The sequence below is a fragment of the Vigna radiata genome, chromosome 4 (assembly GCF_000741045.1).
Source record: "Vigna radiata var. radiata cultivar VC1973A chromosome 4, Vradiata_ver6, whole genome shotgun sequence".
NCBI classification, from domain to species: Eukaryota; Viridiplantae; Streptophyta; class Magnoliopsida; order Fabales; family Fabaceae; genus Vigna; species Vigna radiata.
Genome location: NC_028354.1, coordinates 2,225,159 through 2,241,277, shown reverse-complemented (window position 1 = coordinate 2,241,277; position 16,119 = coordinate 2,225,159). Strand labels below are relative to the sequence as shown.

Genomic DNA, 16,119 nt, shown 5'->3' with positions numbered 1-16,119 from the left:
AAGTTAAGATCGAATAAAATGAACTTAAGGTAGCCGTAAGAACTTTCTTCCTATGAGCTATTATTGTAACTTGTCTCATGCTTTCAATATGAGAAGGAAGAAGAAAAAGTTATCACATTATTGTTTTTTTTTTCTAATTCATTTTTCAATAATGACGCTCCACCCTGCCCATAAAACCACTTTAATTGATCATTTTCACTGTATAATAATTGATTAATCCTATGGTATACTTTATCAATGTACTAGTATTTGTTTATAGCTTAGTTTACTTACTTTGTCCATAAATTGAGATTTGGTGTACAAAATCAATTCTATAATTGGACACAGATTAATTAAAAAGTGTTACTTTAATGACTATATGCATTAACTGCTTAAAATGCTTTTACATTATTAACTAATTCAAAGTCATCAGTTATATTTTCTTTTAAAAAAATAATTAATTACGATAATATAAAATTATTTTATACAGTGAATAAGATATTTCTAAATCAAATAACATTGTTTTTTTTTTTTCAAATAGAACTTAATTAAGTATTGGCTAAAGAGATTGGGGTACATCGTAATATGGTCTTTAAGTTTAAAATATATGGATTTTATAAGACTTTGTATAGGCTCTGAGTCTTATTAAACATTTTTATGTTGACATTATACTAAATGTAAGACTTCTAAACTTATGTGTGAGAGAACTATTCTACAACCATAAATAAATAAAAAATTATAATAGCTAATAACAAAAATAAAAAATAAATATTTTTGGGTTGAAGTGTGAATAATATATTATTAAATAAGGACTTATAAGAATTTTATATTGGAAGAAAAAAATATTAGATATTAAAAATGAAGTCACATAATGAAATCTGTAAAAGAAATTAAATTAAATATTGCATGACTATTACATTAGAGATACTATAAGACTCTACTTCGTAAGAATAAAAAAATATTTTTGTTTTGAACACATATTTTTTAAACAACAAACATTAGTGTGTGTCTTCAAAACTCCATTAAAATAAAAATACAAAAAAAGTTTTAAGAATAACCGTGGCATAATAAAATTTACAAAAATTAAATTAAAATATCATAAAATGACAATTCACCTTATCTCTTAATAACTCTTGAACAAGTAATAAAATGCACAATATAAAAGTAAATGAACATTTCATAAAATAAAAGTAACTTATACATAATAATTTAATCTATAAAATTTTCTTATTTTTTTTAAATATGATTTAATTCATACACATTATACATTTATAAGGTCATACAATTTTTAATTACGAATAACTATTTTACTTCTTTTTTTTTCTTATAAAGATACTTATAGAATAGGTTATCCAAAGTTATGCACATTCTCTTTTATGTTTATTTTAATTACATATTATTACTTATTATATTTAGGTTTAAATCCTTAATTGGTCCACATGTTAAGAGGAAATTTTTACTTTAGTATCCGCTTTTAAAAGTGTATACATTGGGTCCCCATGTTTTGTAATTTGTGTCAATTTAGTCCCTTTGAACCATCAATTTGGCTTGAAAATTGCAAGTGGACAAGTCATTTTGAGTTGCAGTATGTTTATTAACTATTTGAACGTTTGGACACCTTCCAATTGCTGTTACAAACTTGTTTGAAGTGTCATTAATTCACTAAATTGACACAAATTGCAAAACATGAAGACCCAATGTATACACTTCTAAAAGCGGGTACTAAACTCAAAATTCCCTCCTAACATGGGAACAAAGGATTTAAGCCTTATATTTATTTCTTTCTTTCCCTCCTATTCCAAATACACAGTTTCATTAGCAGTTCAGCCATGTAATGATCTAAGGTACAATTTCCTACAATTCACACAACGCAATATACTTTGAGGGACTAAAATGAAAAAAATGTAATATGTATAATTTTAGGAATGAATGATGAGGACTTTTCCAGAAAAAAAAAATTACAAATACAACTGAAAAATATAAAAAATTTCAACAATTTTTTTTAAACAGTTAATTTATTTTTCATCCCAAACTATTTTCAAAAAGTGTCTTTTCTTTAAATTCAATTATATTTTGCTCTTATATGTTAGAAAAGTTAAGTAAAACATCTCTAAAAAAAATTATACGTGACATTCATATTATAATTATAAAATTTCATTTGTCACGATGAAAAACATCCTATAAGCTATTTGTTGAAAAGTATTTTATTTGACTTTCATAAGATTCAATAGTAAAATAGTATATGATTTAATTTAATAGTAAAATACAATTTTTATAATAGTTTAAAAATAAAAAACAACTTCAACCCATAAATTAATTTCTAAAAAATGTGTTATATAATTTCTCTGAATCTTATTTTTAACTTATTCATTAAATTAATTATAACTTATGAAAATATTTATTTAATTTTTCTATTCAAAAATACTCATGAGGAACATTAAAAATACCCTTGAATCTGAATGTTAACATTTTGTATAGGCCACTCTTTCTTTAATTTGGAGAAGTGCAAAAGGTGTAAAATAAAACAACAATTATTGGAAAAATCATTTGGGAAAAATTTGGGTAAAATGTTCTGAATTTGAAAATAGAAACTTTTTGCTTTTTTTCCATGGTCACTTGGACTCTGTGCTTATTTAATTAACATATTTAAATCCTTAATTATTTGTCTAATAATGATTATATTAAATTATGCTTCTGATCCAACTCCCAACTTTTGTTTACAACAACTTTTCCATTGTTAAATAATTTCTGCATCACATTGTATCAAGTAATCATGAGAGCAATATTAGTGGGATCATCAGCTAATTACCATAGTAAAGAATAATACAATTGGCAAGTCATTAAACTTTGAAGGTATAGTTTATGTATTAATATTTAGAAATATATGTAAAATCCTATCATTATTTATGATAAATTTAAAATAGTTATAGAATCTAAACTTCTAAAATTTTCTTTTGACCTATAATAATTTTTTGTTGCTTCTAATAAACTTTAATTTTAATTTTTTTATCCCTAAAACACTATCCAAAACATTTTATTTAATGGTTTAATTTTAATTGGTGTTGTACCTCTCTTGATAGACACATCAACTTTTGGAACAATATTTTTATTATGAATGAAAAGATTAAAAATAAGTAATTAGATATAAGAAAAAATATCCAATAACTTAATCATAAACCAAAAACATATTTAGAATAATAACTATATTCTTATATATTAGTGTAAAATAGTATATTTTTAGTTGATTATTTTAATTAAATTATGTTATTTGAAATTGACAGTAGAAATAGATAATATAAAATATTCTTATTTTTATGCTGTTAAAAGATGTATCATAATACCATTTTATGCTAGGTCAAAAGCTGAGCGTGTAAAAAGGAAAGAAATTCTTTTGATGATAGTTTAGCATCAATAATTGTAAAAGAAAATAAAATTTTTTATGTTGGTTAATACCGTGGACTAATATACTTTATATTAATTAATAGTATCAATCAAAGTTAAAAACTTGGTATTTTAAGAAAATTATTATTACATCGGTTAAATACGATATAAAATATCAATTAATGAAAAACATATTTTTTTTAATAACTTATTTGTTTTGACATTAACCAAGAATTATAATGCAATAAAGAATTTACAGTCAGATAATAGTAACATGTTTAAATGGTTTCAAGACAATAAAATAGTTGTAATAATTAAATGGTTTATTTCAATATAAAGTATTTATAACATTATAAACTATTTTTTTGTTATTTTAGAATGTACCACATCCTAAATAATAGTCAAAATGTAGCGGAACATTAATAGACTTACTTGAATAATAATAGTTTAGTAATAAATTAATTTTTATAATCTTATTAATAGTTTGTTGTATGGACTCAAAAAGTGTTTATCGAGTTGACTTTGTGCAATCAATTTCCACATTCTATATTGTGGAACTAGAGATGAAAGTTTAAGATATTTCCTTAGATTCTAGTGCTTTTTCTATAGTCTTGATGACTTTTAACTACAACACTTCATATCCTTCGAAACAATAAGTGAGGTACTCATTCAACAAGTGAAGTGCTCATTCAATTTATTATTCCTAAGCGATTATTCTTTATCTTATAATGTAAATAAGACAAATATTATGGTGAAAATCTAAATTACATAAATGTTTATGTATGCGTATGCATAATTAGGACAGTAAAAAAAAAACTAACACCAGTGCAAAAACGCTGTTTAACATCGGTTAATTTGGGCTTTTAACGTCACTTTTACAACTGACGTCTAAATGGGTGACGTCTATGGGACGTCGAAATTCGTCAGAACCGACGTCTATATAAACGTCAGTTAACGATATCCACCGACATTTATATAGACGTTTGCTTTTACTCAAACCGACATTTATATAGACGTCCACCTATGATTAAACTGACGTCAACTTGAATATATGAAGAGGTTTAAAATGACACTAACCGACGTCTATGATGTTATAGATGTCGGGCATGGATTTAACCGACGTCTAACAACGACTTTGTGTTTTAGTGCAGTTTTGATCCAGACTTTTCAATAGCATTGTGCAACACTCTCCTCTCGCTAGTTTCCCTACAAAAAAAGCTTGCGTCTTTTGAATCTTCTAGTTCTTTCAACCCAAAACTGAACCTGGGTCCATGGCTACTTCCAATTATTCAACCGCAACAGAAAAAAATTACGGTGTCGAGAAGTAGACAGGGACCCAAGTTCCATTTTGGGTCGGAAGAATTAGAAAACTCAAAAGATCGCCACTCTTTTAGTGAGGAAACCAGCAAAGGGAGAATGTTGCACTATGTTACAGAAAGAGTGGATCAAAACTGCACTAAAACACAACACAAAAATATTTTAATCAGTTGAACGACGAGATAATCGATAAAAAACTAAAGAAAGTTTAAATGGTAAGCATAAGAAAAAACCACACACCTCAGATGAAGAGAGAAAAAGGAGAGGACGAAGAGAATGACGTTATGACAAAATACAATGCAATGCCGGACTAGATAAAAAGTAAAGGTGCGCAAGGGAGTAAAAGAAGAGGAGAACCAGAGAAAAAGGAGAAGAGATGAAGACGCGATCAGAAACTGAGTGGTTAGAAGGGTCTGCGGTTTATTTAAAATGAAATTGGGCGTCGGTTGCGCCAGAAACCGACGTCTATAGACGTCAGTGTTTGATCGGGATCCGACGTCTATTCTTCTTAAAGAAGTTGAAAAGATTGACGCTTGATTTCCTGTCAAGGTAATTCACGTCGGTGCCCCTCCTAGCCGACGTCTAAAACCCTCGAATTTGGTGAAAATAATCAATTACAGAAACGTAGATGTTGATTACATTCCAAACCAATGTCTAAATTTAAGGACTTTTTGTCTTCCCGCCTTCCAGATAGGCCTTAGACGTCGTCGTTTGACTACGTGACGTCTAAGCGCCTGAGAATTAGGTGAACAACATTAATTGTAGCCCCAGTCGACGTCGCTTGTTCAGGGGATCCGATGTCTATTCCTCGTCTGAAGCTGAACTGTTTGACGTTTGATTTCCTGTCAGAGACTGGCACGTCGGTGCCCTTTTCTAGACGACGTTGAATTGTCTGTCTTATCACATACCTCAGGCAATTTGACGTCGGTTTGAGGCAGGTGCGACGTCTATCATGTCATAAACGTCGCCTAACATCAAAACGGACGTCTAGTTTACCAATATATTTATGATAATGCCACCGTGCAATAATAGACGTCGGTTTATCACGAATTCGACGTCTGATGGGTGACGTTAAACAACGTTTTTGCACTAGTGTAATATGCCAAGTCCAATTGACTTACACAAAATTGCATCTAATTTTCCTTCTTAACTATAAAAGGTCTCATATTTATATTTTTTCAAAACATACTATTGTGTCAAAAAATTCTGAAAGCCCTTCCATATAGTAACAATTACATATAAGTTCTTCTTCTATAGTATTTGGAATTTTTTGTTTTAAATTTAACGATGTAAACAAGAATTACAAATTTATTAATAATTTGACATTAGGTGGCTAGCCTTCTTACACTCGTAACAAATAATTTCAACTTTTTTATCTTTGAGTTCTCACTTTTGTTGAGTTTTTATTCTTTTGAAATCTCTTTTCTCTTTCACATTTGGTAGATTTTGTTTTAGATGAAGAAGATTTCATTGTCTATGTTAGAAATAATAAAGCTTGTTTCTCCATACCAAAAGGAGGGGTGAATTGATGTTTTATAAAAACGTATACTTTTAAAATCTTTTTGAAGAAATAGAATGATCTTGAAATCTTTCTTGCACGATAAGCAAAATATGTATGTGGTCAAAATGTAAAGAGATAAGGAGAGAAAATCAAACACAGTTTTTATCCTGGTTCGGCCTTAATGCCTACATCCAGTCACCCTTCCAATCAACCATAGATTGAAGGATATTTCACTATAATGATTAGAGAATTACACCAAAGGTTTTAGAGTGAACACACTCTCACAATGTAAACACCTTTCCCACTCAAACGAATACACCTGTACACACAACATTGTTGGGTACAAACAAAGTCTCACATTGGGTAAAATAAGAGATGAACATAAGTTTATATACACATAAGATACCTCCATTGAAAAGAGACCTTTTGGAGTGGTACCAAAAGCAAATCCATGAGGACTTAGCCAAAAGTGGACAATATCTTACCAGTGTGGAGATCTATGTGTGTGTTGAACCTTCCTACAAATGGTATAAAAGCCCATGGTTCAGGTCTAGAGACCGGGCTTAGACGAGTACGACCCTCCATGATAAGGTGAAGCCTTGGCAGGTGACCGGTGGCAGATAGCCAGATAGATCACGAGAGATAGAGAGCAAGAAATGCTTAATGTTTGACCATGGATTGTGAAAGAGAAGTGATGATCATGGTGTACTCAAGGATAAGAAATACTTCCGATGTAGGGGAGGTGGAGGTGGAGAACCATAGTCCTTTGTTTGAGGGGAGGATGTTGGGTACAAAGAAAGTCCCACATCGGGTAAAATAAGAGATGAGCATGAGTTTATATACACATAAGATACCTTCATTGGAAAGAGGCCTTTTGGAGTGGTACCAAAAGCAAATCCATGAGGGCTTAGCCCAAAGCGGACAATATCTTACCAATGTGGAAATCTACGTGTGTGTTGAACCTCCCTACAAATGAGCCCAACTATATACTGTTTGAGCTGGTCACCAAGATAAATCATCGGCTCTGATATCACTGTTGGGTCTATCGAAAAGGAGGTTACTTATGGGTTACAAAAACACCAATAACATTTGAGCCTAACTATATAAAGGATTGACACCACTCTCTATCCAAAACCTTAAGGCAATAGATTACTTTCTCATTTCTATCCAATGTGAGACTTAGACTCACACTTGGATTCCCAACAAGCACTACACTGTCTTGTTGCAAGAATTTGTTAAGGCTCTTCAAATCTTTACTTCTTGATTCTTGGAGCGTATGAGTAATCTGTAAACTCTTCTTCCTGTTGCAGTATCCCTTTGAGAATCCTCTCTCAAAATCCAAGAGCTCCTCACTCTTCTTCTTGTTGCACCTTTGAAGCATAATTTATGCACTTTTAGGATCCCTATGGGTCCGTTAACAAACATGTTGTCTACGATCTTAAATGTCCTGAGAGTTATAACCTATGATATCCATAAATTAAGCAACCTACATAAGATATTATTAGTATGATCATAATTATCGTAGTGTTTGTCAAGAGACTTGAGCTCCCTCAATATAGTTTGTAATTTTGTTAAACATAGTTTATATGTTTTTATTTGCCTCAACATTGAACAACTCATTGACCAGTAAAAAAACAATGTTTATTTCTTTTTAGCTTAGTAGAACCTTTGTATATTATTGTTAAAGTGTTCCACAACTCTTCAGTGCCTTTGAAAGCATTCACTTTTGAGTATTCATCCTCTAATAAAGCATGCTTAAAAGAGTTTCTTGCCTTGAAGTTTAGCAAGCATCTTTGCTTTTGATCATCTATCCATAACACCTTTGAACAAAAATTTCATCTTCATCTATACGAATGTAATTCACTTTTTTTTAACATCCATTATATCAATATATGATTTGAAGAATGTAATCATTCATTATTTTCACTAGTTGAATTGGTATCCTTTAATAAAGAGGTTTGTTCATATGCTTTCCTTTATTCTCCATGTTATTAGGATTATTTCCTTTTATCTTGTAAAGAACTTATACAATGAGGTAAGCTCTTACGCTAAGTGAAATAAAATATTGGTTTTATAAATAAGTATTGAATATAGTTCGGATATTATGTTGAAGATTTTCACAAATCCTTTAATTAGCTCTTTTCACAACATAACGTCTGATAAATAAATGTGAATGAGTAGTTAAAAACATTGTTTAGACACTAGATTTCATAGGAAATGATTAGAAAGATTTCATAAGAAGCATTGTGTATAGCCTTAAATTATAATGATATAAAGAAGTGAGTTTAAAAAAAATACTTTAAGTACCTCACATTTGAATAAAAATTTGCTAACACATATGTTTTAGTTCACATAATCAACATCTTGTGAATATAGGAAGATAAATAATATAAACAACTTGTTCAGACACTGACTAAATAATATAAACAACTTGCACACACATGTTCCAGACCTTTGTTGACCTCTCACTATGCTAGACCTACCTCTGTACATGGAAACACAACCTTTACTGAGCTCTCATTATGGAAGACCAAGCTCTAAACATGTCTAGCACAACCTCTGTTGAACTCTTGCTGTGGTAGAACAAACTCTAAACATGTCTAACACACCTTTGTCGAGCTCTTATTATAGCAAACTATAAGACTCAGAAAAAATAAGGGTTTTACGAATAAGGCTTATTAAAGACTTGAGTATGTTTCTTTTAAAAGCTTATATGTCTAATAAGGTGTTGTGTGTGACTATCCTTATTAGAACATAATTATGTTATTTCATTGATGTTATTAATAAAGTGCAACACATGATTGATAGATTGGTAATTGAGTGATTGGTGTGTGTGTGTGTGTGTGTGTGTGTGTTATTATTAATGTGATGTGTTGGCTTGTAAATAGAACGATGGTTTAGGATTGAATAGGTGTGAGCTCAATTTTAGGGAAAAAGGATGTTAAGGGAAACCTTAGTTTTATTTATTATTTTGCCCAGGGGAAAATGATCCTTTAACCTTTATTAATTAGGTGTACAATTTAAAGTACGGGAGTGTAGAAAGGAAAAACATGTAAATTAAATAATTTGAAAATTTAATAAAAAGATATTATGCCTTCCTATGTGATGTTTCTAGGTAAATTTCACTACATTTTTGTGAAAAATGACAATTTTGATGAAGAATGGACGTGGACCAAGCTTGAGAAGCTGTGAAACAAGATGGAATGTTTAGGGTCAGGTTTGACATCTGGTTGAGATTGAAGCATGAGAGGAAGATGGAATGCACAAGAGTGTGTGTGGTTAATGAGCATAAGGCATGAGAGATTAGCCTACTTGTTGTACCTTTTAAATTTTGGTTCTATTTGCGGATAGGTGCTCCCTTTGACATTAGTTGTTGAAAAGGAAGAGATATCCCCTTTGGCATTGGTTGTTGAAAAAGGAGGGATATCTCCTTTAGCATTGGTTTTTGAAAAAGGGGGTGACTCTTTTTGACATTGATTGTTGAAAAGAGAGTGTTGTTCTCTTTGGCATATAGTTGTAGAAAAGAGACTGGTGTTCGAGTGTTGAATCTTCTTTGGTGAGGGGAATAAATCTTCTGCCTTGTGTGATAGGGGAACAAGTTTGAAGCCAGAGGAAGAATGACTCGAGTGTATCTGTATGGAGAAGCTACAGATGGGTTGTAGGAACGACTACAATCGATGAGGTAAGGTACAAGAGTGTGACTGTGTCTTGTCATAATAGAGTTTATGGTTTGTGATGCTCATGGTGTGATTCATGATTGGGATAATCATGTTGGTGATATACCTATGATGATGATCATTGTATTGAGGATGCTCCAAGTTATGTTATGTTGATAGTGGTTTTACTATATTGGTTATAATAAGTAGTTAGCATAGGTGCTAATGAGTGGATAGACCAAAGGCTTATGTGTGAGATGCTAGTGATGACATCAAGGATTGGGATCAAGGATCAAGGATGGAAGGGTCAAGGATTGATAATCAAGTATTCATTATGATTGAATTGTTTATGTTAGAGGATTAAGAATCCTATTGTTATTACTTCTATGTATGGAGTGTTTGATTATGATTGATATAATCATAAAGTATGTATCTTGTGTGTTTGATTAGGGTTGGTATAATTAAAAGGTACGTATCTTGTTAAATGTTTGATTATGGTTGATATAATTAGTATGTATGTATCTTGTTGTTATGATTGTTTTAACGATAACTTATCTCATACATGTTTGTATTTGTGTGTTTATGAAAGAAATTATCGACGATGATCATATAATATATAACTTAAGAAAATAAAAGAAAATTTCTAGACAATCACATTCGATCAAAGGTGAGTATTACAATAAATAAAGAATAAATAAAAGAAAAGATGTAAGAAAGAAAGTTATTTTTTACATAAAAAAATAAATCAAGGTTTAATAAAAGAATATATAGAAATAAATCAAGGACTTACAAACTGATGCATCACATACAATTTATTTTTTTATAAAACATAATATGTAAAATGTAGTTAAGTGTATTTGTTTATAAGCTAAACACAAATCAACCAGTGGAACACTAATCCATTATATTTGTTTCTTGTACTTTGTTTTTAAGGGGGAAAACCTTGTCAACTACATTGCAAGACAAACAGGTTCGGATCTTGTAAATTTCTCCATGCACATGAATATATATATATATATATATATATATATATATATATATATATATATATATATATATATATTATTTAAATTATATGATTTCCCCACATGGCATAGTGGATCTATTTAGAAAATATCGTTACTCTTCCAAAAGTATTCATAGAAGAGTTACTTTTCCAACATGTCACTCCTCCAAGAGGAATTGATTTTGTAAACTAGTCTTTTCTCATAAAATTTTACTTAACCTTTTAATTTAAGCAAATTTCCTCAAATTATAATTCTTCGTTTTATTTTAAAAATGCTATATTGGTTACATTATCATTGTCTCAACCTTAGATATGCATCATTTGAGTAAAGAAAACAGAGGATACAACTATAGTTCAAAAAATTCTTAAGTGCCATTATCATTTACTTAATACTTTCAAATACTAATATGTTAATTGTTAATATTAAACTTTGTAAAATTTAAACAATAACATAATTAACTTTTAGTTCAACAGTAAAATCTTAAATCTTTAGAAACAGAACTCCTTTTCATCATAAAGTGAGTGAAACCGGCTTTAAACGTGGGAATAAAATAATCCAAACTGCTCTCACTTTTTGCACAAAGGGTCCTCTCACGTCCCATTTATAACTGTGATCAACAATCATCTCATTCATCTCTTTCTTAACTATTCATGATTTTGGCTGATCTGCAACACAGTAAAGCTACACATAGCCACACACAAATCGACAAACACCCTGATTTTCCTTCCTGTGACCAACTTAAGAAGCATTTTCGCTTTCCATAGACCAAAACAATTTAAATTCAACCCTTAAAAAACATGTTTTCTGAGACACAAGGATCCACAAAAATGTATATATAAATATAAATATTTAATATAGGACGAAAGGTCACCAACAACAATCAAATTGCAGAGAATCCGGAATCTATTTGTGCATCCAAAATGTCCCCAAAAACGTAAAAGGTAAGGTAACCAAAAATGGAAGAATTAGATCTCTTCATATCTGATATCTGTCACGGGATTTGATTCTGCCAAAACAGTAAAAACAAATCTCATAGAATAAACGTACCAACATTAGTTTGGTTTCCATGCAATGGCAGCAAAACACTGCATAAACCATTGTACAAAACCACCATGCCCCATTTCCCACTTCACCCCTAATTCAGCTAAAGATACTAAATTGATTACTGTTATTACAAGAATAACAACAATACCATATATCAGTCAGCATCAGGGGCAGCGCCATTGTTGGTGGAAGGGTTTTCCTCTGGGGTGCTTGAAACTGAAACCACCTCTTTGCAAACTTTTGCAGGGTATTTTATGGCATTGAGTTGAACTTTTCTCAGAGCAGCTTTACCAAGATCAACACCACAAATGTCAGAGAGCCTCACGAGGTAAAGCAACACATCAGAAAGCTCTTCACCAAGATGAACCTTTTCTTCCTCTTTCCAACCTGGAAGACCCTTTGGAACCTCTCCTTTCCACTGAAATATCTCAGACAATTCTCCTACTTCACCCACCTATCAACAGCAAAAATAAGAAACATAACATAGACTTAATTTTTATGTTAATATTTGCAACATTAACTTTTATGTTAGTATTTGCAACATCATCATCCGACTGAAACAATTTACTTTGGGACCGTGTTATTTTGGCAGCTTCAGCTTGTCCTGGAGCATAACATTAAACATTGTTATGTCCCACTTGTGTACTCTTGCTGGGAACAAAAGTTAAAAAGTTAAAGCGAAATTGAAGGCCGAAAAAATTACAAATCTTCTATGGTAACAACGACGTGGAATCTGTTTACATTGCAAAGTCGATTTCGACCAGGGTTTGTGACAAGGTGACAAAATCTCAAAAAAGACCATGACAAATACTAATTATGAAAAAGTGATTGCACATTTGAATGGGTAGTGAGTCATTTGATCCAACTCGCCGTGTTCCCTGGCGGTTTACGTGATTCTCGGTCAAAACAAAAACGCTTTAATTTGTCTTTGTTTGAAATTAATTGCATTTAAAGAATATTGACTAAATTTTCATACACTCTAAATATATATATTATTACTATAAACTACGACACTCTTTATTTCATTTTCACTAGTTTATGAAGACATGAAACTACATAGAACCTTCTCCTTCTACTACTATCTCACCGGACATGTTTATAAACAGTGGCACATAAGAGGTTAATCCAAACACGACTATATAATTAAAAAATGCAAGAAAAAAATAATTCTATGGAATAAATTACACTTTACAATAAAAGTAAAACAATTAAAAAAATCTCTACTTTGAGATGAGGAATCTATATTAATTTTTATTTCACACTTGATGTTAAACTTTTTAATACAAACTTAAAGTAAAAAGGATTTTACTTTAAACAAACTTCAAAAACTTAAAATTACATAAAATCAAATGGGATAAACAACCAAAGACAGCGTATAGCTTCAACCCTCTTAAAAAAAAGGCCAACTTGCAAGAAAAATTTTCTTTATGCAAACATTAAGAATCTTCTACAACCCCATTATATATATACGAAGTGTGACTCAGGTGAGTCGTCTACAAAACCCGAGAAGAAAATGGTAAAAAAATTACAATAACAACAAAGAGATTCTTCTTCTTCTCTATATACCCTTTCCTGCTTTCATGGATAAAAAAGAACCACGTTACCCACATAAAAAAAAAAAAACACGAGTACTGTGTACAAACTACACGATAAACCAATAAAGTTCACAAAAGGGTGCAACAAAAAACCAAAAAAATATGATTTTTTTTCATGGGGTATTGGAAAAGAAGCATACCAGAGCCAATAGAAGGTTTCTTGGGCTGTGAAAACGGTCCCAGTCTCTCTCCTTGGCAAACTGAGCCATTAACTGCTTGAGCGTGTCGAGGGTCACGGGGGCTTCATCAGCAATCCCAGTCATGATGGAGAGAAGAAAGAGAAGAGAGAAGAGGAAAAGATGAGAGGAGAAAGACAAAGAACAAGGAACAGAAGAGAAGATTGTAAAATGAGAGTAAGAAACATTGCTTCCCGAGAATATATAGAAAATAATAACTTATACTAAATACTTTTGGTATTTATTTATTTATTTATTTATAATTTACAATAATAGTACAAGGAAAGAAGAAAAGGGTAAGAAAAGGAAGGGCAAATGAAGGGGTGCTTGCTGCTGCACAGTCGTTTTCGCACCTTGGAATTGAAAGGCAATGCACAACTTTGATTTGCCTTTGAATTCGTGGAAGGATATCGAATTATAAACATTATTTTTTTAGAATATTTGAACATCATCTACGGTGGTATTATTACGTGATTAATTTATAGTAGTGTTTATGATTATTATTATTGATTGTGGTGTAATCTTGGATCAATCACATAAAAATACATAAATAATATTTAAATATTATAGAAAATATTGTTTAAGTTTATGAAAACATGGAAAGTTATCCATATATTAGTATATTGTTTCAAATTTGTTTAAACATTAAACAAATGTTAATATCACATTTATAAGATTTTGTTTTTATTTTTATAAGTTCATATGGTTGATATCATTATCATTCTTGACATATTGGTTGAGTTATCGTTAAAGTCATAACATTATACAGCTAATGAAAAAAAAAATTAAATTTAATATTGACAGATTTAATATTTTATTACGTTGACTCATTTAAAATATTGTGAAAATTTAAATGTGATTTAGTAAAATATGAAAATATATTGATTATTGTGGAAAATTATAATAAAAATAAAATAAAAATTGATTTGATGGGTGTCTATTTATAAAATAGGATTAGAGATCTGTCTTTAATTATATAAGATTTTTATCCAGATAGTATAATAAGGAGAAAAGAAATACAAATAAATAGACTAAGAACAAAAAATTAAAAAATATAGATATTAAAAAATGTATTCTTATTTATTAATGTGTAAGAATAATGACTCTTAATATCTTTTTAAAAAAATTAAAAACTTAAGGAAAATTATATATGAATTTAGACGTGGTATCAAAACTTGTTAAATGTATAATTCTTCGATGTTTTTCCAAATCATGATCAATTTTTATTATCAAGTTGATATGAACCTAATTATGTTTTTCTCAAATTTTGAAGAACTTGTAATTATGAATTTAGAGAGTTTAATTTTACCGAATGTTATGTATCAATTATTGTGAATGAATTATTGATTTCCCCTGCAGATAATGAATTAATTGATTGATTCACTGTTACGTGAATGTCAATTCCTTTGGAATTGAATGAAGGGTATGCAGCTTGTATTTACGCTTATACACCTGTGTATGAACGAAATGTGTTTAATTGAGTTGGGTGGATGGAATTTTGATTGGAATAAATGGAATAATGCTATTGGCTTGAATTGCAATTTGAAAGACTCTCATACGGGGTTTAATCAAGTAAATTGACTTTCAATTTTATTAATGGCAGATAATGTTTCATGATGTAAATTACGAATATTTTAATTAAAATTAATGAAAATACTATGATTAATAAAAATTAAGGATATTTATTTATTTGAAATCAATCATGATAAATTTTGTTAGTTATAAAATGGTCAAAATTTTAAAGTTAGATTTTTAATTATTAATGTTTTTATTTCATAGTATAGTATAAATGCTAAATTATAAATAATTAATAATTAATTTATAAGTTAATTAAAGTTCATTATTACAAGATATTTCGATATATTAGTGGAAAAAAAATTTCATGATGAGCTATTATGATAGGTAAAATTCACTTCTTATAATATATTGACAGGTGATAATTTTGTAATAAAATTAAGATATATTATGATGTATTTTAAGAAACCTATCATAATAAGTGTAGTGGCGACATTTTTAATAGAAAAACCTTATAATTCTGGTTTGAATACCACGTAATCAACATAATAAAATGGTAGCATAATAGAGGAATCTTTTCTGTTTTAGTGAACATTCTAGAAGAACAATGAGCTGTCAATAGATAGTACAAAATATGCTTTTATCGTCCAAGGTTTTAGGTCACACTCATTCCTTTTGCATAGAATATATATATGATGTAATCATTGAGGATCAATAGACTAAATTTTATGCAAATTACCTTTCTTCTATTTTCTGTTATGGTTTCAGCTAATTTTCCTAATAAAAGTTACATGTATTATGACAGGTAAAAGCCATATATCATTATGGAGAAAACATATTATGATAGATATTAAAACACCTATCATAATAGGTGCAAAATCCCTCTTTCTTTTCATTTCTTTCATTCTCGTTCCAAAGCACAACATTTCTTTCTCTCGTCCCCATTTC

At 29.9% G+C, this 16,119-nt stretch overlaps 1 protein-coding gene across 1 annotated transcript; it reads right to left on the bottom strand.

Annotated features, from left to right (window-relative positions):
• Positions 1-11,645: 11,645 nt before the first annotated feature.
• On the bottom strand, positions 11,646-13,846 carry LOC106758825 (dCTP pyrophosphatase 1). The gene is made up of 2 exons (XM_014641816.2): positions 13,621-13,846; positions 11,646-12,339 (listed from the first exon to the last, which is right to left on the bottom strand). The coding sequence occupies exons 1-2, from the start codon at positions 13,741-13,743 to the stop codon at positions 12,040-12,042; spliced, it is 423 nt and encodes a 140-aa protein (XP_014497302.1). The 5' UTR covers positions 13,744-13,846; the 3' UTR covers positions 11,646-12,039.
• Between the last annotated feature and the right edge of the window lie 2,273 nt (positions 13,847-16,119).

Excerpts from the sequence above, each read along its gene's own strand:
- LOC106758825 (XM_014641816.2), bottom strand. The coding sequence starts at position 13,743 with ATGACTGGGATTGCTGATGAAGCCCCCGTGACCCTCGACACGCTCAAG. Across the intron at positions 12,340-13,620 it reads GAAACCTTCTATTGGCTCTG|GTGGGTGAAGTAGGAGAATT; the intron begins GTATGCTTCTTT and ends TGCTGTTGATAG.